General features: G+C 46.9%; 1 protein-coding gene across 3 annotated transcripts; it reads right to left on the reverse strand.

The window, feature by feature from the left end:
* Positions 1 to 6,334: 6,334 nt before the first annotated feature.
* Positions 6,335 to 24,259, reverse strand: LOC125959734 (solute carrier family 66 member 2). Of its 3 annotated transcripts, XM_049692635.1 has the most exons (6): positions 22,577 to 24,259; positions 13,117 to 13,253; positions 11,905 to 12,150; positions 6,796 to 6,960; positions 6,559 to 6,713; positions 6,335 to 6,475 (listed from the first exon to the last, which is right to left on the reverse strand). In XM_049692635.1, exons 1-6 carry the CDS (start codon positions 22,777 to 22,779, stop codon positions 6,392 to 6,394), a joined length of 990 nt encoding a protein of 329 aa, XP_049548592.1. In that variant the 5' UTR covers positions 22,780 to 24,259; the 3' UTR covers positions 6,335 to 6,391. The 3 variants fall into 3 exon arrangements, with proteins under 3 accessions (XP_049548592.1, XP_049548594.1, XP_049548595.1); XM_049692637.1 differs by lacking the exon at positions 11,905 to 12,150; XM_049692638.1 differs by lacking the exons at positions 6,335 to 6,475; positions 6,559 to 6,713; positions 6,796 to 6,960; positions 11,905 to 12,150 and adding an exon at positions 12,151 to 12,289.
* Positions 24,260 to 24,312: the final 53 nt, after the last annotated feature.

Consider the following 24,312-nt stretch of genomic DNA (forward strand, 5'->3'; position numbering starts at 1 on the left):
CACTTGACCCTGGCACCAGGATCAATACGAAATCAGCTGTCTGGTAACCGGAGTACCCGAAATGGCCAGTGACCTTATGGTTGTCAAGCTGCAAAAAATTGGAAACTCGAGAGCCTTGCGTGGGGAAATGAGAAGCCAACCTAAACACCCTCGCACGCCAAGCAAACACACACACACGTTCACACGGCCAATAATCGATCACCAAGGAAGGGGGTGGCCCGAATTAAGGACCAAAAACAAAAGCAAGCGAAAACAATCAAACAACCATCGCACCCAGAAGCGCAAACCCAAGGTGGTGCTAAGGACGTATTGACGAAACCCCTGGCAACGCCGGTGGGGTGGGGCCACGCAATCGATAAGCTGTCCATCAGCTCCGTTCGGTCGCGTTTCGATGTTTCGTCGCGTTTATTAAATTCTATTTATGGTACGGATGGTGTTTATTGGCTTTTTGCAATATCCTTCCAGAAGTCAAGACCACTCTCATATCACATCAGCTCATCAGTTTGGGTTGACCTTGCTTTTAGCACATCTGATAAGCTATCGATACACCCCGATCTTTGATAAACTGATGATGCTCTGCGAATCGTTGTTTTTGTTGTTGTTGTTGTGGTGGTTGTAGCACCATTTCCGTATCCACCATCACCATCTGCACCACGCTGTATGCTGTATGGGTACGGCGCAGTGGCCGGCGGTCGGCCGGGGTCAAACCAGTTCCGGCCAATCGATTCAGCAAATCATGCTAATAACGGCGAGTCCGTTATGCGCCAATCGCACGGCCACTGCACGCCACCATCACACCGGTTTGCGATCAACATCTTGCGTCCTCCACCACTCTTACCACACACTTGACGCCCCTGGCTGGGGATGGGGACCACTATAGTCTGCTGCGTGTGTTTCTGATACGCGGTTGCGCGGCTGCACCAGCGATCCAAACACGACCACAGTTCAACGCAAACTGGCGAGTGCGGCTCCAAGCCGGACCACTAGTCGGGGCATCGGCAGAACGGGTTTTTGCTGCTGCTGCGCCTGGCCCTGGCTTATGCTCTGGCTTCAGCATCTTCGGGTCCACCAGATGTGCACGAGTGGCAGCATGGTAGCGCCCGAATGCGAACGATTTGTTTACTACGGGGCGCGCTACTCCCCCGCTACCCACCACTACCGCGAGGGTTCTCTTCTCACCAATTGCGTGCGCACCGGAGCGATGTGCCTATGTTGGGCCATATGCGAGCGAGAATCATTGTTTAGGTAAATGTTCGGTGCGGCGGCACGTCTCGAGTATTATTTGTCAAAGATTACGCAGTGACGGGGCGGCACTAGCATGATTACTAGTACTAGTGCTGCTTGTTGTAAGGTATTTGAACGGATCATAATTCACAGTACATCGAACTACGGTGTAGAAATGAGAGAAACGCAAGAAAGTTACCGATGAAATTAGTTTAATTTTGTCTCCCTTTTTTTGTTTCTACAAATTGTTCTACTTGTTTAATAATTGATTAATTTTTTTTAAACACAATTTTACTTATTTAATTATTAAAATTATTGGAACAGTTCTTTGTAGCCAGCTTTCCATTTCTAGCACGCTCCACTGCTGTCGTGGTGTCTACGCCCTTATTCGTTTCGATTTTTTTTCCCAAGCGATGAAAGCTTTCGTTCTGAGAAGCGGGAGCTTTATAAAGCGCTTTTCATCGTTTCTATTGTTGATCGATGGCATTCAACATCAAAAGCCTGAATAAAAAAAATAACCATGCGACTCCATCGAATCGTTTAATCGATTCCAGCCGTTAAGTGAACCACAGAACAATGCTTCATAATTAAAAAAAGGATAGTGCAATGGTAAAATAGCGATATCCGAGAATTCGAAGATCGAATATGGATTGAAAGCGATAAATTTGTTAGTGAAATGCGATCTACATAATCAGGAATTAGGGGAATCGACAAGCGATGATCTGTTAGATTCGAAATAAATCGAGGGACTAGAAAGAATGTCTCTGCTTACCCACTTCCACTGTCAGGTTAAGGCACATACTGCTGGTAGTCGTTTAATTTCCCAATAAACAAACAACAAACATTTGTATAGTTGTTCACTTTCTTCATTTATTATATGTTGATTCAACTTCTCGCGTTTTGCTTCCTAGTTATTCAGCTTTCTTGTTCCTTTTTACACATTCTCACTTGTTTGTCCATTCGTTCCAATCCAAAAGCCTCATTGGTTATCACTAAAAACATTCGTAACGCGTTTTCCGACGGTTTGCACGCTCATACATTGTAAAAAGGAGTATCAATCAATCGAATCAAACTAATCTCAAGATGTAACGCATCCCACTTTGCCAATCGATGTCCGAGATTACGCAAAAGTTACATCGAAATACAAAGATTGAACTAGAGCAACTAAATATTGAACTACTAAAGAAACACCTTTCTGCACAGTACGGGAGCAGGATGCACAGTAAATCACATACACGTCTCCAGAATTCAGCAAGAACTAATAGGATTGTTTTAGTATGATTTTCAAGAAAGAAAGGCTTTTAGGCGCTTGGCAGCATCTTAGGCAAGGTGTCACGAGTGTCACACGCGTTGGTTGAATTTAATTAAAGCTGCTACTACCTTAAATCCATCGTCTGTTTCAGGGATTAGCCACTAATTGTAGGCTTCAAAGGCAAAAGAATGTAATCAGTTTACAGTACACCATGATTAGTAAGTGTATCCGCTCTGTTGTCCGGTTGATCCCGCATTCTCGTTACTAGGTTTACGCTACAATCATCACTCCTTCTCCAGTCTGTCCTCATACGTGCACACATCTATATCACGGTTCATAGGTAAATTATCGTAGACAATTCGGAACGAAAAACGTACGGGAAAAGTAGATGGCACTTTGAATGTTTTAGTTGCTTTACGTTGTGTTTCATAATGATAGTATGTTGCTTCTATTTGATAGTACAGTTCGTTACATCTTGGTGCCTTCAGTTTATGCGATGGAGGGATTTCATTATACCCATCGATCCCGGATATGGAGACATCATTGATGCCCCTCGTACACCTTTCGTGCGGGTTGACATTATCAGAATGCATTGCGCTACCTTCGAGTCAATATATTGATATCGTTACAGGCTGGTGCAAAGCGGCGGTTAGTTCATGTATTTTCGATCGTAACCAATAGTGCAGTGTCGTTGTTGCTTTTCTAGCTGCTTTACGTCAAAAAGTTACCTCCAAAACCAAAATGCATGGGATTGGTCGATAGCCGCAAATCAGTTTCAATACATGACCGGGAAGATTTCGATTAGTAGTAGTATTAGGTTGCACTACGCCTCTCTCTTCGGACGAAGAGCTTATTGGTTAACATTTTTTCACTCTCGCGTGATTATTCTAGTGATATTCAAATTTATTGCCCATCGACTGGAAGTAGCGTTGGCTGGTCATCAGTGGATTCAGTGTGCAATGTATACGTTCGCTTTCGTTACAAGTGCATTCCCGATTATGCTTAATTGGCTAGTGGATTATTAGGCTCGCTCGAAAACCAGTGGGTTCGCATTGGGCAAACGTTCAAATTAATCAAACTAAGGAATTATTCTTTTTGGTTAGCGGAAAGACACATTCTGAGCTAGAATGTTAAATGCTTGGGCTTGGGAAATAATTTTAAATACTAGCAGCATGTGCAATCGAGAAATTATACTCGTACACGGCAGGGAATTCGTCAAATTAAATTCAATGAAAAATAAATACTTCAATTACCGACCATTACCGTAAATTGCTTCCATTACTCTTCTTCTGCACTTTGAATATAAAGTTCAAAATTATAAATTCAATCATTTTCGTCTATCGCTTATGCATAATTACGCGGGATTCAGATTGTTTCAAGGGCTTCTGAAATAATTCTCAACTCAGCAAAGCAACAAGAGATCCTTTAACCATAAATGAAGAAAATTCGATGAGTTAGTAACAGTGTAATCTAATGACTAAAGAAAATTCAATCGACAAAGCCCTAACCCAATGCACTCCTCGCGATCTTATGGTGGTGGTGCACTGAAGTAAACCTAATGACTTACAGACTTTGTTATCGTTCTATTTTCTACAAAAATAAAGTCTCTCTCTGGGTTTCGCTTCGATTTGCTTTTTACAGTTACTTAACGCTAGTTGCATATGCTCGTAAATACATCTCAGCCAGCAGTCAACGTCTGGTACTGCTGTGAACTGATTGTGCCGTTGCTCTCTGCGCAACCGCACCCCTAGTATGTGGTTATGTGTTAGTAAAAACCCCCCAAAAATATTCTATTCAAGTGCATTCAACTTTCATTCCCGTTGCTTTTTGGTTTAGCATCATTTTTTCGCTTCCATTCAGCGAAAGCTACGTTGTTCTCCATCTTTATAAGGCGACGATCATCAGCATCGTCCATCGAAGCAACGGCCACTGCTATAAAATCACTTCTGGGCTCTCCTGTATGAAGATGGCTTCAAGCGAGTCGAGACGTGACACGAGTGACCTACCGACGACGCCCATCGTGGCACTGCGGTGCTGCTTCAGCTGCTCGTTCGAAGCAGCAGCACTGGCGATCGCATCGTCCACCGCCACGTTCGCCTCGTTTTCGCATAGGTTTCGATTGCTATCACTAGTACTGCCACCACCCGAGGATACCGACAAAAGCAGGGCTGGTAGATTACCTGTTCGCTGGCTGCCTCCTCCTTCGCTGCTCCCACTGACTGAGCCCGAACGTTCGTTCAGGATTTCCAGTTTGTTGAAGTTAAACATATTGCTGGCCGTTACAAGGCGCAAATTGCGCGACCGTTCCGCATCGTCATCATCGACGAGCTCATCGTCATCCTCGACGACGTGTGAGGAACAGATTGCTTTCAGTTCCGGCTCACACACAGAAATTCGTACCGAGTCGTCTTGGGGTGGTTCCATTCGGCCAAACGAACCCACCGGTAACGGCGTCCTGTGGTCCACCTGGAAGACCGTTTCTTCGTCATTTTGCGTACCTTCCTCTAACTCGAGTTCCTCCTCGGTATCCAGCCCACGAGCAGCAGTTTCTTCCCCATCGTCACCATCGTCCTGTCCATCGTGGCCAATGTCCGTAACGAGACCAGAAATACTGGCATCGTCGACCGCGCAAGTACAGGTTCCCTCCAGCAGGTCCGTTTGCGTTTCGACCGATTTCATCGTGCGAGATTCATTGTTTGTAGTAGATATGGTAGAGGTGGCCGACTGATGCCGGGATTGATGTACTCGCTGGTCCCGTTCGAGTCGACGTATTTGCTCACTGTTCATCACTGGCCAAAGGGCCAGTGATGCGTGCCGTCATAAGATGTCTTCCAGCGATTTTGCATTGGTCGGATAGTGGTGTGTTTTCGGTTGCACATGTTCCACCTTGTCTGCCATTTCAATACTCTCGGTGTCTGGACCCGCTGGCCACTGATGTCGTGCGGTATGTTCGTGCTCCTCGGTGCTGGCGACGGTTCTTGGTGTTCCACCGGTCTCTTGTTCCGGCGAAATTTTCGCGATCGATCCGATGGAGTTCTTCCGTCGCTGCGAAACACATCCACCACCCGCTAGCAATGCATCGTAGTGTTTGAGATTGCTGCGATAGTGACCACAGCCAAGAATATACTGCTCCTTGTAGCTATTACTGTTAAGCGTACAGCTCGAATCGCGCATCGCCAGCCCTCCGCCAAGTGCCGAAGTGTTCGTATCGAATGAACAATTGTCACCTGCCACCGCACTGTCCATGTAGATGTCTTCGTTAAGGATACTCACACCCGACGACGGTCGTTTGGCGGTAGGGGGCAGTGCCCCGGCAACGTCTTGCGACGATTCGTTCGCACTTAAGCTTAACTGGCGTCGCTTTGGCAGTGGTAGGGATGCGGTCTTCTGACGATCGCTAAACTTCTCAGACCCTCCACGCACAGCAATCACGGCCGAATGGCGAACGGGAGTCGTATCACGGGGGGAGGAAGCAATCGAATGAGACTTGGAGTGGTGGAACCGTGCCGACGATAAACGGGTGCATTTGCTGGCGCCAATCGTGCCGTCGTGGTTCGATTGTAGACCACTAACTGCGCGATCGCACCGTGATCGCAACGAAATCGAACACTCAGCACCGAGCATACTGCTGAAAAAAGATGATGACGCACCCGAGGTGGAACAGGCCGTTGCCAGTGGTGCCAGTCCATGGAGACGGTTGCATCCGACAGCCACATCGCGACGCCCAGGAAGAATGGGAGCAGTGTCATCGGAAACGGGGGAAGGAAGTGCTGTTCCCGTGCCGTTACCGGTGAGCGAGTTTTGCGCAGCTCTACTACGCTTCAACGAATGATTCCGATGCAATTGAACCTCTTTGCTATGGTTATTGTTGTTGATGACGGTGCCTTGAATAGTAATATTTTGGGGGGCAAACTGCTAATCACCGCGATGTGTATTGCGAGGTGCTGGATTCTTACGATAAAAGTAGACCTGCGACAGAATCGCAATATCCAAACTGACCTACAGGAAAGGAGGAGACGATAGAGGGAGCATGGTGAAACTCGCTACATTATTTCATAAAGGATTTTCATCCGTAGGCTTACCTGCAGTAACCCACAGATCCAGAATTGCGTAGGGGCGTGTCTTAAAAAGAAGTAACCAGTCTTAAACAAATCACCGGCCGTCCACATGAACACCATCGAGATGCTCATCCCATGGGTGGACTTATTCTTAAAGTTCCTCATAAACTGTGGAAGGCCTGAAGAATGATGCAGAAATACAAAAGGTAATTAGAACTACCTAGCGCCAAATTAAGAACACACGCATGACCCATTACTTACCAAGCATTGCTTCAGTAAAGACGGCTAGAAAGCCGACTGTCTCCATGAACCAGGTAACGGAAAGCATAAGGTACGTGACGGCCGCACCGACTGCCCAGACAACCAGCATAAAGTCCACATAGGACTGGAAGTCCGTCCACTGCCAAAAGTACCGCGAGTCAAAGTCTGTTTTACGCGAAAAATGAATAAATGAATATCGTTAGTTCGATTATGTGCTAGATTTTAACTACTCCATTGCAGCTCCTTTGATGCAACTATTATTCAGTAATTGGTGGATGATGGATTGCAGGATTTATGTGCACATGGTTAATGGATGGAAAATGGATGGGGTAAGACAGCTAAGTGAATCGATTAATGTTTTCATGAGGACATTCTAATAGGAAACGCACAATCGAACAAAATGCTATTCATGTCAGAGAACATTCATTCTAAAAATAGGGACGTGTCATTGATTGTGTTAAGATGAAATCAACAACCATGCAAAACGAACAAATATAATTCCATTTCTTTCCCTTAACACCTGCGAATTGAAGCACCCCTTCAACGGATTCATGTTCAGTTGTTATGAAAAAGGACAGAACATGTAGTACACGCATAGCAAATTTGTTGCGGAAGTAGAAGAGATACAGAACACGAAGCACGCCTCTCCTGGCAATGGAATGGCTGCGTAGGGTTCCGGTAAATGAGATTATATTCTTACTAAAATACTATTTCTGGAGCAGCGGAACGCAGGTGTGGCCTCTCTGTGGCAATTACTTACGGCTATCGGTCACTCCAACAAAGCCACACCCTTGGATGGCACACGCCTGGGCATATTTATAATATTCCCTACCGCAACATGACTTGAAGGAAATGACAGGCAGTGACGGACACTAAGAGGAAAGGAAAGGTTACCGTTCGTAACCGTGTGATGCACGCGACCATTGTTCACTTCATTGCGCACTTTGCCATTGGACTAGATTTATGAAGGGATCGTCCGTAATTGGAAGCTCACGGTGCTGGATGGTGCTTACGCTGGAAAAGACTGCCCCGAGGAAGCTCCGAAGCGTGATCATAAAGGTCTCGCTTGGCCCCAATTGATACTGCACGTGCCCACGCCGGTATTATATGCTATGTAGTGCAACGGTATTATGCTTATTTATCGTGCTGGAATTCTACAGTTGATAGAACTGAATCGATTCATGAAGCTAAACACCCGCAGAACTATTAAATCTGATGAAAAATAAGGTAGGCGATCGTTTCGAAACCAATCATCTCAATGTTTTGTCTAATAACTCCTAGAACTAATCGATTTTGATAAATGAGTCTCTCAACAAATGTTTAGCAGTGAAACAATCAGCATCATGGGGTGCAAATTCTTGGGGTGCAAAGCAAAAAGGTTCTTCTCAGTGCCAGTGAAGTTGATTTCCAATGATAATACCAACGTTATTTTAATGACATCATACAACCGCACCATGATTAATGATAATCCTAATGCGTTGACATTTGACTACGTAAAACCAAAAGACAGTAAAAGGAGACGGAAAAAGGAAAATGCTGCCAGAATAATAAAAATAAACAAAAGCTCCTCCGCCTTTTGTATGCCAAGATTGGCGCCATCGGAATTCAATAAACCTGACGCCCGCAATTTCCGGCATCCGTTGTGGTTCTCTTGAGAGTGATTGAACGTCCGCTTTCTACCAAAAAACTTCGCTTCTGTGATTGACATGAATCCCAGAACGGAACTGCCACGCTAGAAGCAACAACAAGAACTGGCAGTGGAGCCTGCCAAGGATTAGCAAATGGCCATGGAACAAATAATGATTTATTTTGAAGCTAAACTCGCCGTCACCAAGTGAATCATTCGTTCTGCCGCCGAAAGTCATGTTATGACACACCACGTCATTCGGTGACCTGGGCGGGCGCGCCGTGGGCCACAGCCTACAACAACTGGGGCATTCAAGGACAAGACCACTTCCGCTTCTTCACCTCCAACAAGAACGGCCCGGTACCGATAGATGATGGATGGATTTAAAGGTTACGTCCTGCCTTGTTAAATGTGGCACATTGTTCCGGTTGGCTGATCCAGCGCGCGTTGGCAGGATTTGTGGTTTCTGATCCTTCGTGTTGCACCTTTCTTCGATCAACATTCGATTATCGGTTGCGTGTCACGAAACTTTCGTTGGCGAGTATTGGAACAATATTGACTTTAATCACTGAAGCGAACGCTATCGCGATGGGGTTGGGTGGCCGTATTACAGATGCAGCGGAAAAGGTCAATTTTACTGGATAGGAAAGTGTTTGGAAGCGATACAACCAGCATTAGAACGCGCTAGAAGCAGGCGCAAATTGGAGACGCTTAGACCAACATAAGCAAGCTTTCTCGTCCCTATACAAAAAGGTATTCTGTTACCTTCTTTACACTTCTCTTACACACAAGCTGATAGCTCCCCAAGCTCAGGGATACAATGGGCGCGTGGCATGAGACGCATAAAAAATGTATGACATTCAAAGTCCAAAACAACACACACAATCCAACCGTTTGAGCGCTGGCGTTGTGAGATTGTTGTTTATTGACTGACCGTGGCGCTATTACAGTGTTGTGCCAGAACAACGCACCCGTACCGCACCCCATCGCACAACAACAAACTGCCATCGTCGTCGCGGGGTATCAAATCGTCGAAACTTTGCGTGCTAACACTACTGCCGCTGTCCACGGCACCAGCGTCACATCACTGGCCGTGCCCTTTTTCGCACGAAACCATCCAACCATGCAAAAGGCGCTGTTGATATTCACTTAGCATCTCGTTTTTGTTTGAAGCTTTCTTTACAACATTCCCCCCTCGATTTCCATATGTTGCGACTCGGTATGGGCTGCTGGCTGGAGGGTATATCCCAGAGGCATTCTTCCGGATCGTAAATTTATCCAATCAGCTACCGGCAGCGCTAGGCTAGAAAGATCGTTAGATTCGCCTCCTAGGAATGTGTTGCAGCAAGCACCGCCGTCAGTCAGCTGATGAACGAATTACCATATCCCAATAGAGCGGTACGAGAACCTTTGCAAGGTTTGAGATTTGAAGTTTGCCAGCAGCAGCAGGAGCAGCAGCTTGCAGGTGGTCATGGAGAAGTGGAAAGAAGAATCTAAAGTTCACCGCTGAGTGGTTCGAGGAACGCGCATAACTCTTTGAAATTTATATTAGCTCCCGAATAAGCAAGTAGCCATTCGCATGGTGTAACCGTGAGACGACATTGTTGTTCTGAATGTCAACATACTTTCAATGGCCGACTAAATCGAGCGGTTGAATTTAACATCGACCCATTCGCGTGGTACATCTTAAAGCTCCGTTGACATTGTAAACGATGGATTTGTGTAAGTATGAAGGCAAACAACATTGGCTATCGTTGAATAAGTTGGACGTGAATATCCAGCACAGGACGCACACACCATGGCCGTGAAAGTTCAGCGTGACCTTCAAAGTTTGACGCCTTGCAATTCGACTGAAGAAGCAGTTGGGTTCAGACTCAGAATGCTCGACTTTGTGAACGCTTAGCTCGGATTAAAAGGATAATTAAGCGATTTCCGTAGCACGAAATACGAATCTCACCGCTGGGTACCACTAGTACTTGTAGCGTGATAATGAGTATGCTGTTGCTGCTGTTGCTGCAACACACACCTGGAAGGACATTCCCACCTCTCTGAAAACGAAGCAATTATGAAGCTTGAAAAAAAAAAGGAAATACAATCCATAAGGACTTGCTGCTGTCTGGAGTGGCAAGAAGGTTGACTAGCACCCAATCAGTTCTACAGACAGACTCGCGTTCCTAGTTCCCATTCATTGTCGTGAGGCACAAGTGTATTACTTAGCGGTGAAATGGAATGTGATTCGATTTTTCCTAACTATTTTTAGTCAGCACGGTGCGTGCGTGCTTTTGGCCTCGTCGCTACTTGACGTCATATCGGTCTTTTTGGAGTGGTTCCTTGCTACGCCACCTACACCGGGGTACACCTAAAAAAAGACTCGAGAAGCTTTCGTTAATATTTCTGCCGCTACTCTGCACACGCGACACACCACCAGCGCGATATGAAGCCACTAGGCGATGTCAGCGAATCGAAAGTCTTAAATTACAACAAGGTCACCATACCGCAGCAGGAGGTTGCCCGCGAATAAGGGAGAATATAGAACGTGCTCCTTGTCCTTCTTGCGACAGCTCGCGACAAAGCAAATGGGAAACTTTCCAAAGGCCACAAAATCACTTCAATTAGTGAACCTTCACTACAAGCCCACTCAAGTCAGTTCTCTCGAGAGTTACGTCGCACTTCCGTGATGCCACGAACCGGCAGGCAAGCCCGCTGTCGGGTTTGATCAGAACTCTTAGGCATAGTTCGCATTCGCTTCGACTGAGAGCAGAAATCGACCGCGAAGGGTCATCACCGTGACCGAACCATAGTGGATCGGTGGATCCCGTTCGTACCAACGGAACCTACGTTCTGGGACACTCCTCTTGGTGCTGATACCCAAAGTGATATCGTCGGCTATTTTATCTTTGTCGTGCACTCCTTTGAAGAGCCCATCCAAGGGCAAGCAGAAAAACTCTAGAGGGAACACGGAATCCCCGGGGGATCGACCATCAGGACGAGCTTGAGCTTCGCTTCGAGCGTAACCTCACTATATCGGTGATGTGAAGATTGTGGTAGTCTTCTCCAGCCATGACGCAAACGCCAACGTGGAAAGGATCTTCACTCAATTTAATCGGACACTATAAATCAATCATTCGATTCGGTTCGTACTCTGCCTATCTTGGAGGAAAGAAACATTTTTAGCGGATTAGTTATGGGAAACATCTTTGATCAAGTGATTGTGTGAGTATGAGAGCGACATTACTGATTGTGAAAGGAACAAGCTGACGGATGACGTACTAAACAGTGATAGCGAAGGATGTTTGGTGGAGATGATCAACGATAACAATGCACTATTATGTACAGCGCAATCTCACCACGAACCAACCAACACAACGAACGCAGGTGAAAACATATATACACGCAAGCACAAATACATTCTCTCACAGGGTAGCCGTGGAGCACATACGGACACACAAATACACGCATAACGAGCTTAACTTGATCCGTACCGTAGATGTAATGGCGGGATCGGGACTTCTTCAGCGATCCAACAACACCAGCCGCACCCGGAGGCGATGGTTTTTGCGTGACCAGCGCCGACCCGATGCCGATGCTCGTGGTCGCGTTGCTGTGGCTCGGAGCCGTCGGTACGCCACTTCCGGTAGCGCTCAGATTGTTGCTGGACGATCCACGAATGTTAATGATGCCCCTTTCACCGCCCTTACCGTGCGCTTCGCTCGTAACCGTGCCATCTCCTGCCGGGATTCATAGGGGTACGTGTAGGTGTAGGGTAATGTATGCTTCATGGTAACCGTCTTAAGATTCTAAACTACGGCTCAGCAGTTGAGTTGTTATTGTTGTGCAGTAAATTGCCAGTGTCAGCCGGAAGGGGACCTTAAGCGATAGTACGGAACGATTGAACTCACTCGAGAGACAAACGTGACGATAAGTTGAGTGCAGTGTTCGCGAGTAGTTCTGTGCCTTTGCTACGAGGCATGGTTTTATCGGCATGTGCACCATGGTGCACCATGGAGAATTCTCCTTAAACGCGAGCTGGCGGACATGAGCGAGTGCTACCAGCAACGTTGCGGGTGCACAGCAGATAGACAATCGTTTCGTAGTTAGCTGTTCTAAAAAGTACTAAGAAGAACGCAACTAGGGAAGGATAACTAACTCATCAGCCATGCTATTGAAGCAGCAAACCAAGCGAAACATGCAGCATTGCGGTAGCCTTGTGAAAACAGCAGCAGCAGCAGCAGTGCAGTAACATTCCGGAAATACGGCGAATGAAAGAAGCTGCAAACCAATAGTTGCTCCGTTAACTACGCTGTCCGACTCACAAACAGGCAACGCTTTCGTCTGAGCCAACCATTGGCGGTGATGACAATCGAACAGCTTCGGAAACAGATCACCGTTTCCTTTCGCTAAAAGCTACGCTTTGAAATTTGCTGTAAGCTGATATTCTAACTCGTTCAAAGTGAAAGAGGAAACGCAAGGCAAGTGATAAGCGGTAGCTCGAATCGGCGAAAGAATAGCGAACGGCCCGAGTGCCGTTTGCCGATTGCAAAAGGAAGATGGGATCATAATAGGAAAAAGTTGCCTTCTGTCTAGCCGCACTGGTACTCTGTGCAGAGAGGAGTGGGCGGGGAGGGCGAGGAGGAGGATTGCGTGAAAGCGCATACCGGGAGGCGATGCGGCAACATTAACGCTACGCTACTGACCTGAAAAGACGCGCTCCCTCGTACGCATGATCGCGTTGTTCCGGCGAACCATCACGCACAGGTGTATCATCAGGAACATGGTTAAGTTCATCACAACGCTCTGCACTAGCAGTGGAAGCTCGTAGCGGCTGGAAAACCTAAAAAGCAGAACAAACAGAACAATGTAATTAGTAGGTATAAAAACCAGAAGCTTTATTTACACGTTTGAAAAAATATAATCATTAAATAGCACTTGACCAGCAAGGACAACATACACCACCACATGCCTGATTGACTTTTCCAACTCCCTCTTTTGGGTTTAGGATTGCGTTTGTTTAAAAATAGCTATTGTGGTGAGCATTTATTTTTGGCAAAAAATACCTTTTGCTTGGCTTACGAGAGATGACAAAGTGTTTTCAATTTGGTATACCGTTGCCAACTGTCGTGTTCCACCACAAACTGTGTATCATCCTGCAACAGTGGCCGTACATTGATGACAAGAAGACGAGGTTTGCGGCTCATGTTTGAGAAACAGTGGTACATGTTTAGCAGAATTCTATTCACCAAAAAGTGCAAAACAATGCCCGATCGCCGTATTAGCCAGAGCGACACGATTCCGAGGTTGACAGACGAGAATGAAGCAGACCATAGCGATCCATTACCGGAACTCCGTGAGCTGGTGTACGTGAGTTGCGCTGCGCCAAAATTAATGACATCAGAACACGATCCAAGCGGCATGGCAAATGAATGATTTGCACATATTTTATTTTTAAAACATTGCAAACCTCTAACCCGTAGAAACTGTGAATGTTACAATGTGTGCCGGTCACAAGAAGGGGGAGTATATTCACCGAAAATACTCCATACATAATACACTCGGTGAATACTGTTCAACCTCATTCCTTATTTAATGCTCCATCGCTTTCCTTGTGCCCTACCTCTGGGTCAGCTGCCCGAAGGTTACGCGAGGTGTGGCTGGTGAAAGGGATGATGACACTATTCAGGGCTACCGTTTTGGTCTGATTCGGAGTCAGCACAGAATGTTGACGATGGCAAAGGTAAGGCGTTTACTTCGCGGTGCAAGATGCAGTAGTGCACGGAACGCGGCAAGGGGTCGTCCATTTCAGTTCGCGCTTCGGATAGTTATTTTTATCTATTTTCCCGGTTCTGGTAATGGTTCGGTCACGGTGATGGAAACGTGTTTCGTTTGTCCCACGGCAAAAGCACTTAGCCAAGTGAACCTCTTAACCTGGTTTTTCACTCTATTGATGCGCTTTTCTGCGAACTTTTCCGGATGCTGATAGTTCTGCCAAAATATCATGGGCAAAGTGTACTTCTCGGTTCAATTAATTATATTACCATTAAATATTCCGATTGCAGTATAAACTGATGTAAACAGAGTGCCAGTTGGCAGATTGCACAAATATCAACAAACTGGTTTGTGGAAACTAGGACAGGAATTTGAAGTTCTTTCATAAATGTTGTGCACTTGGACAAACTCAGAATGATAGTGATGTTGATTTGTTAAGATTACACATAAAGCTAGTTTGGTTCTACATTCCAATTAACCAAGAAACAAAATCACGTTGGAGAACAAAATGAAACTTTTAATAGGTTCTGCTTAGCTGATGGACAAATCTTTCATCGTTTGATAAACCCTTTGACGAGCTTCTTTGGGACTAATAAATCCATCATCATCATCACCATCATCAGCAGCATCATCAACATGATTTACTCAATATGCTTGCAAACATAAATTCATCACACAAAACCATACTTAGTGTGGTCGCGCAGCAGTCAGCGGCACAACATGAAATTCTCATTCTGCCCCCTTATCGCGAAGGCGCTAGCATTCCAACAAGACGACTGTTTCGCAACCAAAGCTTATCAGTGACACCAATTCTTTGAGACTGTCAGCAGACAACCAACCAACCAACAGCGTTGTCTCTCCGACAAACTATCAATAATAAATCTTAACGGCTCCAGCGCATTGATGCCGGATGGGTTGGTTGGTTGGTTCGGTCCGATAAGCACCCGGAACTGATGGAATCGGCTGGCACTGATTATTTTCACAAATATTTAGCTATTCTGAAAACCTTCATCAGAAATCCACTCCACTGAAGTTCAATGGACAAGAGTGATTGGTGTTCAGCATGCGGCATAATACGTAATCAGTTGAGGAAGATGATTCCATCAAGAAAGCATCAGCGACAGTCACAAGCGGAAAGGACATGCTTTTGTGGTGCTAATCACTTCATAAACAGCCAAACGTTGATGAAGGAAAATATGTAAATATACTGACATATTTTAGTAGGTTAGCGGCCCTATGCTATTTTTCACGAAAGAACTCATTTTTAATTCAAATTTGCTTTACAAGAATGATTCATACGAAAACGAACATTAAGTGTTGATATTTGCGAGGGATAATATTACAGGAAAACATAAATGAAGGCAAGTTCCAAGAAGAATGTGATAACTTAGAAAAGTCAGTTCGTATAACAACCTCTAACATCGCAAAACCTACAAACCTACCATCTGGCCTTCACCTCCTAAACTGCATGATATTGGTGCTGTTATAGGACCATCGAAGCAATTTCTATTCCTCATTTCCCACACCAACAATCACTAGGCCGTTTGAACGATCCACCGATGTGCGGCCACCCTAAACGAGGTCTGGTGCCGCCTGTTATCCAATTGAGCTGAATTGGCCATGTTGTTTCATGATTTAATCCCGTGGCCTCCTTCACTCGCTTCATTCGGTTCAGCGCGGTTTTCTGCTAAGGATTACGAACAGCTTAAACGCAATCCATGTGCTCGCGTCCCCCTGACTGACTACCACCAACGCACACCGCCAGCAGCACATTATGGATGATATGCTGACCATCAAACGCAATAATAATGTTACAGGAGTAACCCAGAACCCCTGAGAAGGTGTATGATCAATGTGAGTGAGTGAGTGAGTGTGTATTGGCCGAATGTGCAAAGCATCCACCAGCACCACAAGCAGCAAGTGGTTGATTCGCGGTCAATGTCGTAAAGACGAACCGTCCTATGCCGTAAGACGCAGCCGAAAAGGAACACAAGAGAACGAGCAACACATGCTAAGCACTTACAATATCTGCAATGTTGGCAGAATGCCTCGACCGGCGTAGGTCGTCCTCATGCCGGATGCATAAAAGCAGCATGTCTGCATGAGCATTCGGTGAACCCTAGCAACAGACGCACGAGACGGAATCTTGATTTAGTGTGAAGATGCCGCAAACAGAACAGCAAAAGCACATTGGCACGTAGCAACTAAACATCCATCCATGGAAGTGATTCCGTAGTTCAACCATCAAAAATGAAGGAACGCAGAAGACCTTACGGCTCCCTTGGTGAATGCAACAGGTTGCCGGATCCTGTTCGTCACCCATTAGCCCCGTTTGTGGATGCTTACGATGCCGGAGAGCGAAAACGAAAAATCGATATTGCTCAGCATATAAACGCATCACCTGTCTGGCAGCGGCATGGTTGCCATTCCACTGTCGAAAGTGAGGAGCCCATGTTCGCGCCTCATCGGAACGACCACGATTTGAAGTTTAATTCTGGAGCATCCAACGCGAAATGACACAAATTGAATTAGAATTTCAAATTACCCTTAACATCGGACGTGCTCCACACATCAACACACTCAAACAATACATGCAGAACACGAATAGCTGAGAGACATGAGAGCAGTGTGCTGATTTCGTGGCTGTGTTAGGTTCGAGGCCAATTTTATTAAGACCATTTAAAGAGCGACTAAGCGATGCGACGCCATTATTATCACATTAAACTGCCATAAAACGCACCCAGCGGGCGTATAGGACTTAGTTAATCAACGCGTGATGATACTACTCGCCAAACGAAACACCGGAGACGCAAAAGACGCAACACAGCATCACCGTCCACCACCCAGGTGCTAGACGTATGTCTGTTATCTTGGCCAACACCAAGCGAAATGGAATAACAACACCACACAGTCTACGATGGTGCGCGTGGTTCCGAGAGATTTACGAGCTGGCAAAGATTGCACCAAGATGTTGCCGACTATCAGCAGCACCAGCACCTTGTTGATGTCCGGATTAGCTATCCCCGGTTAATCCCGAAACTCGTAGTGAGGTGTTTGTGCCACGATACACAACGCGTGGTGGTCGTCGTCGTCGTCGTCGCTCGCCGGAAAACACATGTACCCCGTTGTTGTTCCCTGCCAGTGTTTCACCGAATTAACCCATCTCGTGCGCATCCACCGTAACAAACGTTTCATTTCCTGTCGATCAACGGCGCACGGCACCAGCCAGATCGATGCTGGGCGAACGTGGTAAAGAGACAGCGGACAAAACGAGTGGCAAAGAGAGTGATGGAAAAAGAGTGAAAACAAACAGCTCAACTCTCTCGGTACACTTTTCCGCAAGGCTCGCTTGGAACATGGCTGCTTCGTGTCACCTGTAATTGGCCCAGTATCACCGAGAATACAGACACGTTACGACGTTCCTCAACTCTCTTTCCATGCAATCATGTTCAAATAGGAACGCAAACCGTTCCACCAATGTTGTGCCAATGCTTGCACCATCTTTCACCGCAAGTTGATGCAACTTCTAATTGGTTTACCGGCATCAGGAGTGTCATCTTTATCAACAACAGCAACAAGCCCAGGTACCATGGTGCGGTATTTAGTAGTATGCGTCAAAGCAATGCATCACCTGTTTCAACTTAGCCCACCCCGTGATGATCATGACCGAGGATGACGATCAACAACGTGGGACATTGGAAGCTGTGGTACATTGGAAGCTGTGATCGAATTTTCTAAACGAACGTGAACCAAGATTAGATCTTGTACGCCCCCTATTTCGCTGCGAGGACTGTCCATGTTCGCGTGCGCGCTTCTGCTCTGCTGGTACACTGCAATCTCGTGTCGATGGTGTAGAGTGTGGAGACGTTGTTTGCGCCCGGGCGGTACTAATGAAGTTAGCTTCCCCTCCTACACACGTCAATTGCTGTAGTTTCGCTGGTGATGGTGTGGCTGCCACTCTTACGCACATGTGTGTTCGGGCACATTTGTCGCGCGTGCCATGCATCAGTGAATGCAATTCTAGCAGCAAATTGTCCATAATTCGATCGACATTATCACCTATCACGGTGGTCGACCGGAAAAAAAGGGAAACAAACGGCGAACACCCTTCGCCGTGCGGGTTCAATTTTGCAATTCTCAATTCTGAAATGAGGCACGCGTGTAGTGTTGTATTGCGAAACATCTGCTACAACAACTGTGGACTCCGATAATAACCATAACGCAAATCTCGTTACGGCATAACTTGGAAACGTAAATTGTACTTCAAAGTTCAATACCAATAAAACTTCGTAACATGCGAACGTTTCTACTCCCCTAAGAAACCTAAATAGCGCTGCAAGAAGCTTAAAATTGTTGGCGCTACCAGCGCCACCAGAAAAAGCAACAAACAAACTGGAAATAATATTCCACAAATGGTATTATCAGTAACGGTGCGGTGCTGCTGGCGACGGCAACGAATGATTGCGTCAACGGCGTAAAAACTTGGCGCTTCGCGAAGGTTTCGCGAAAACCATCAACCGGAGGAACACGCCCCGGGGTCCACTGCTTCGTGTGTCGTTAATTATGACATCTTGTACGATGATGTTGCTACAACACACGCACGCCGCTTGCAATCGTTCTAGTTCTCCGACCGATCTTTACCATTTGCAGCTTTGACAAATGGTCACATTTCTCGATCTACAGCTGCAGCAGCAGCAGCCCCAATCCCTGGTGACCGGCTCGACACTCGTCTGACAAAAACTTCGCCTCACCGTGACTTTGGACCATGAAAACCAGTCATCGGGGTGACGATGAGATCACGGGAACTGGTTCTGGTGTTCGGTGACGGCGACGACGACGACGACGATGGTGATCCAAACACCCCCTCGAGACCCACACAAGACGCCCCTGAGCTAGCTTGCTCGACGAAGCGTCAGCTGGTGTATTGATGGTAGGGATAGTGGTTGGTCCTCTGCATTCTGCATCGACACACCAACTTGCCTAGAGGGGGTTGCATTTTGATTCGACTATCAATATCGCCTTCAATGTCGTTTCGCATGGCGATATCATTGAAAATAACGTCTTGGTCACGGCTCTGAGGTCAGGCTACCATCTTAAATGCGAAAGTTTAATGAAAACATCAGCTCGGTTATCAAATTAGCACGGAGACACCGGCAACGAACGATGTAGTGCGGAAGAGGAATTCAATTATCTTTACTGAATTGACACATCCAGTTAGGCAGACCGTGCGGGCCTTTGGGGCGTCCACTGGGATTGCTGCTGCTGCTGCTGTGGGGCGGTAGTAGCAGGGGATCCAATTTTCGCCAATCTAATCGATTATATGTGCGCTAGTAATTGTTATGTCAGGCACCTCCAGGGAAATAGGTTAGAAAGCCTGAGTTATTGCGGTCAAGGTCGGCACTTCGGTGGAAGTTTAGTTCCAGTGTCCGTGTTTGCACCCGGTGCCAGTATTCTTTACCTAACGCATAATTTATTTGGATACTTATTAACGTTTAATCAGTAAAGTGCTGGTATTCGCAGTGTTAACAATTTCTGCACACCATTCTACCTTTTGGCTTATTATCCTCGCGGAATCGATAACGAATTGGCTACAAAAGCGTCACTTATCGCGTACGGTAAACAGCAACTTCAATGCAAGCTTTGGCGACCGTCAAGCGATAAGTTATGCGTTAAACATCCAAACAGACGCATGTGTGTAAATGAAAATAAAAAGAGCCAAAGCCGGACGAGCCTCACGTGCCGATGGGCGCGTGCTACTCGAACTCACGTTCGCGTACCGCCCGTTACCACGTTTGACATCCAATTATGATTCATTCTCACCTTAATGGCATTCATATTTGCTTAACATATCAGCGAGATTTATACTGACAAAAGTACAGCATTAAATGTGCATGGGACATGTCGAAATGCACGAACAGAGAGAACACGCTGCTGCTAATGCCGATCGATTCCAGAATGCTGTTTGATGATGGGCTTCATGCCGTTGTATTCGTTTCAGGAAACATAACATTAGAAGAAGGACGACAACAGTTCCGGTTCTCCGGTCCGGTTGTCACATGGCGCCAGTACGAAAGGATACAAGAACCATTAGCCCCACCCGTCGCTTCTTCCCACTCATAGGTGGTAGCTCTACTGTCAACGAATGTTGGCCAAACTGGGCGAAACTAGGACCGTCGCAAACACATCCAAGGTAACAAGAAAAAAGCCAAAATAAAAAGAAAACAGACAAACCAAAAATCGATACACCAACTTAAGGAAACGGGAACACCACACATTGGTGCGATTGGTAGCGTTTGGTGCATACGCGCGCATAAGCTGTGAAGAGCGAAGAAGCCAGCAGTCCTAGTCAGCGGAACATAAACACCGAGCTGCCGAGAACTGTGTTGTATGGAAAGTGGACATCCAAAGGCGGACAGGGCGGAAATCCATTTTTGTCATAATGTATGGTACACGGTGGGCTAAGTCAAATGTGACCATGGAACGCGTCGAGAATCGAGCGTTAGTAACACTTTATCACGTTTCAAAACCATCGCATCGACCCCGCGCACCTGAACGATTCGCACCTCATTACTATGCTTGTCGCAGACCGGTGCTACCGACGACTGATCAATTCCGATCGACAAGCAAACGCACAACATATCAAATATGTCAGAGGATCTCCTCGGCTTATGACCAGCTTTAGATACATTTTCGCGAAATTTATCCTCTATTCTATTTGATTCCATCAGACAGCCACAAATATGCAAATTTCCTATCGCTTCAAGCACACGTGCACGAGCAATATCATTATTACTATTTGCATCTTCTCCCGCGCCGTGCTAGGTGCAAGGTGCAATCATGCCCTCGATGTACCCCCCCTTGTCTACACCCTCTGGCATGATTTTTTTCTGCTTATTTGTATTGAGAGCCAATTTGCGTCGAACGTGCGCGTCCGCTACCATCACTGGAAGGGGACCGAAGGTGACGTGCCGAGGGTGGTATGAAGTGCGCACACCAACCCTCCTCCTCCGCTCGGTGTACGCATTTGTTTCCGTTTGCACTTGCTCCCGCCACTAGCCGGCGGGTTGGTTCAGCAACCGACCTCCAATCATGAAGGAGGCACTCCCCGAAGTGATTGAAGCATTTCCATTTCCTCCTCACCCTCCCAGCGCACCTCGTCTGTTTCACGTCCCTTGCATACTCGATCATACTCGGCAGCACGATGGGAAACATGGCATTCCATTGCTCCGACCGACGGAACCGCGACTATTTCCGATCCACACCCAGCTACCAGCGAGCTCTAGGCGAAGGGAAGCGGGGAGTTCTTCGCATTATCTTATCTTATCATACGCAATGGGTGGCCCATCTTCAATAGTCTATAGTCGCGCGGTCGATCCGCACGCCACAGCTTACTCGATTGTGCGCCCGAGTGCCCGTTTCACACGGCCTTTCGATGGAACGAGGATGTTTACTTGAGAAGTGATTGTATTTTGGCGGCGGTGTCGGATCCGGGGGGGAGGAGGGAAACCGAAAATTGCCAAATTGACATTTCGTCCGGTTTTACTACATGCAGCGATTCTACACTCGTTTTGTGCAATCATCATAACAAACCACAATTTCCGTGACGCAAATATGGACAACATTGCCCATCAATGCGCAAATGAAAGAACTTTTGCCAAGTTAACTGTAACTGCAAAATGTATCTACTCCGAAAATGAACTCATAAACATTCGATTCTCATCTCATTTGATAGTTAGGAAAATGCACGTTTTTACCGTCAATGTTGCAGAGAGGAAGCTTTGAATGATAAGACGCAGGAAACTGCTATTCTTGAAGAATTGCAGAAACACACGTAGCAGGCATTTGACAAAACCCATTTCAGTAATACAATCGCAGCAAGCTAGCAACCCTTAGTAACCAGGGACATGCTATCGACCGGCAGGTGGGATAGGCAAGTCCGACCTATCAAAGGCCATTGAGGCGACGTGAGGGTGTAACGGATTGTGAATAGCCGACCGATGGGTTGGGCGATGTTATCAGCAGTACTATTTCACCGCTTTTTCCCTTTCTCGCCGGATGTCCGGGCCCGGCCAGTTCCCTTCATTGTGATGGTGCCTTGCGAAGGAATTTAAATGCCCGAAATAAGGGGCTTGGTATGCGCTGCGTAGGTCGTCACGGGACGAAAAGACTCATTGGATTGCACGTAGAGCGAAGGTCAAACCTGTTCCTTTTTTTTCTCGTCCGTCGAAAGGCGTCGGAACTGTGCTCGAAATGGTCGAAGGATAAATAATCCATGATAGCCGATCGCCCTCGGGGATGGTTTTACCACTATCTAAACGAACCCGTGTCCTTGGTACCAGGTAAGGCACCAGTTGGGGCACAAACCGCACATTCCCGGATTAAGAAACTTACCAGAACAGTATTCGCAGCGTGTTGGCAATGAGCAGGGCGAGACAAACGTGCAGCGAGAACCCTTCTGGATCCTGCGTCTGCTTGATCTGCCGGTACTGGGGCACGTACGGTAGGACACCGCCGACCACCATGAAGGAAGCGGACGTCCAACCGACGAGATGGCCCACCGTGAGCCCGAGCTCATCGTTAATGATCCAATCCATGGTTCACACGGATGTGTCCGGGATGCGCCGTCCAAGTGGTGTAGCGGGAATCCGTGCTGCACCCAACTGGTTCCCGTTTGTTTTGGTGCAAAACTCTCTATGATAGTGGCCCACGGCTAGAGGGCAACTGCACTGCAGGATTCCTGCAGCAGCTGATACAACTAATGCCTCAGGACGCAGGAGGTCACTGTGGAGTCACTTCGCTGTCTTCGTTCCATCGATGTAAACGATACAGCGAGACGCGTTGATAATGGGGAAAATGCATCGATGCACCGGCCACCCGGTGGTAAATCAGTGGCATCGTCCAGCGATGGGTGACTTCCGGTAATCAAACTGGGGAAATGTGCGGTCTCGGCTTCTGCATCGACGACAAGCGGCCAATCGGTGGCACGGTCTCCCGTTTTTCGTGTTTCACTGCAACGGATGTATTAACCTTGGAATCATTTCCTTCTTCCTGCGAGAAATTGACCCTTTTTGTGCCCGCCCGTTGCTTGCTCCACGACGTCTCCTGTGTGTTGTTGTTCCTCGGTGAGGAATGTTCAGGCAAATGGCTCGTCAATGATTGCTTTGTTCTGTTCGATTGTTACTGTTCCATTCGTGATAAAGGCGAACGATGACGTTGTGGATGACTGGATGGATGCGGGATCGTCGCAATAAAAAGGTTTTTGCCTTCACGATGACTGATAGCCCGCAGCCACGGTGTGAACGTTGATCGCCTTCGTGGGGCGTTAGACGAACTAAACAACGACGTCGACTGGACAATAATGTTATAAGTTGGCTCTGTTTTCACTTAGCCTATCTAACACACTGATAACGCGCGAGTCAATGACGCGAAGAAGACGTCGATTAGAGATTACACTTTGGCCGCACCGAGATGTCTTGAAAACTAAACGAATCCGTTGTTGAAAGGAAGAGTTGACCCTTCCAGTTCTCGCGATCCGTTGAGGAAGGATGAATGATGGAAGGAAGATTAGATTCGCGCGAGATTTGCCAAGCCTCCGTGCACTGAACCGAAACCGGGGTGGCCCGCGGATGGATGTTCGCTTTTGCAGACTTTCTTTGGCCTCCTTTCTAGACGGCAAAGAGCTCCTCAGTCCATGATATTGGCTGATGCGGCTTTCACGGAACGACGACGTCCGCGAAATCTCAGCCGCGCGACGTCGCCAACTCTCGCACTCTCGATGGTGTTAAGAAAGGCGGATTGTATTTTTAGCCCCAATGCTCAGCGCGAACCGCAGAGCGGCCAATGGGGATGTTTTCGTTCCGTGCACCAGACTTTTCCAACAACCGGGGAGGTTTTCCACTGTTTTTGTTAGTTTCCCGACGGTGTGGGGTCGACCGGAAAGGTTCACGCACTGCCGCCGTTCCGCGGCATCACCGCTGAATCACGAGTTAACGGGGAAAGCATTTGTCACGGAATAATCTCCGAAAACGCCGTACAAATCACGGAGCCACACACGCGCGATGCTCGCTCGTCGAAAGCCACAAGTTTTTTAATTTTTTTCTTAATTTTTATTTGTATTTTTTCATTTT

The sequence above is a fragment of the Anopheles darlingi genome, chromosome 2, assembly GCF_943734745.1.
Source record: "Anopheles darlingi chromosome 2, idAnoDarlMG_H_01, whole genome shotgun sequence".
Taxonomy (NCBI): domain Eukaryota; kingdom Metazoa; phylum Arthropoda; class Insecta; order Diptera; family Culicidae; genus Anopheles; species Anopheles darlingi.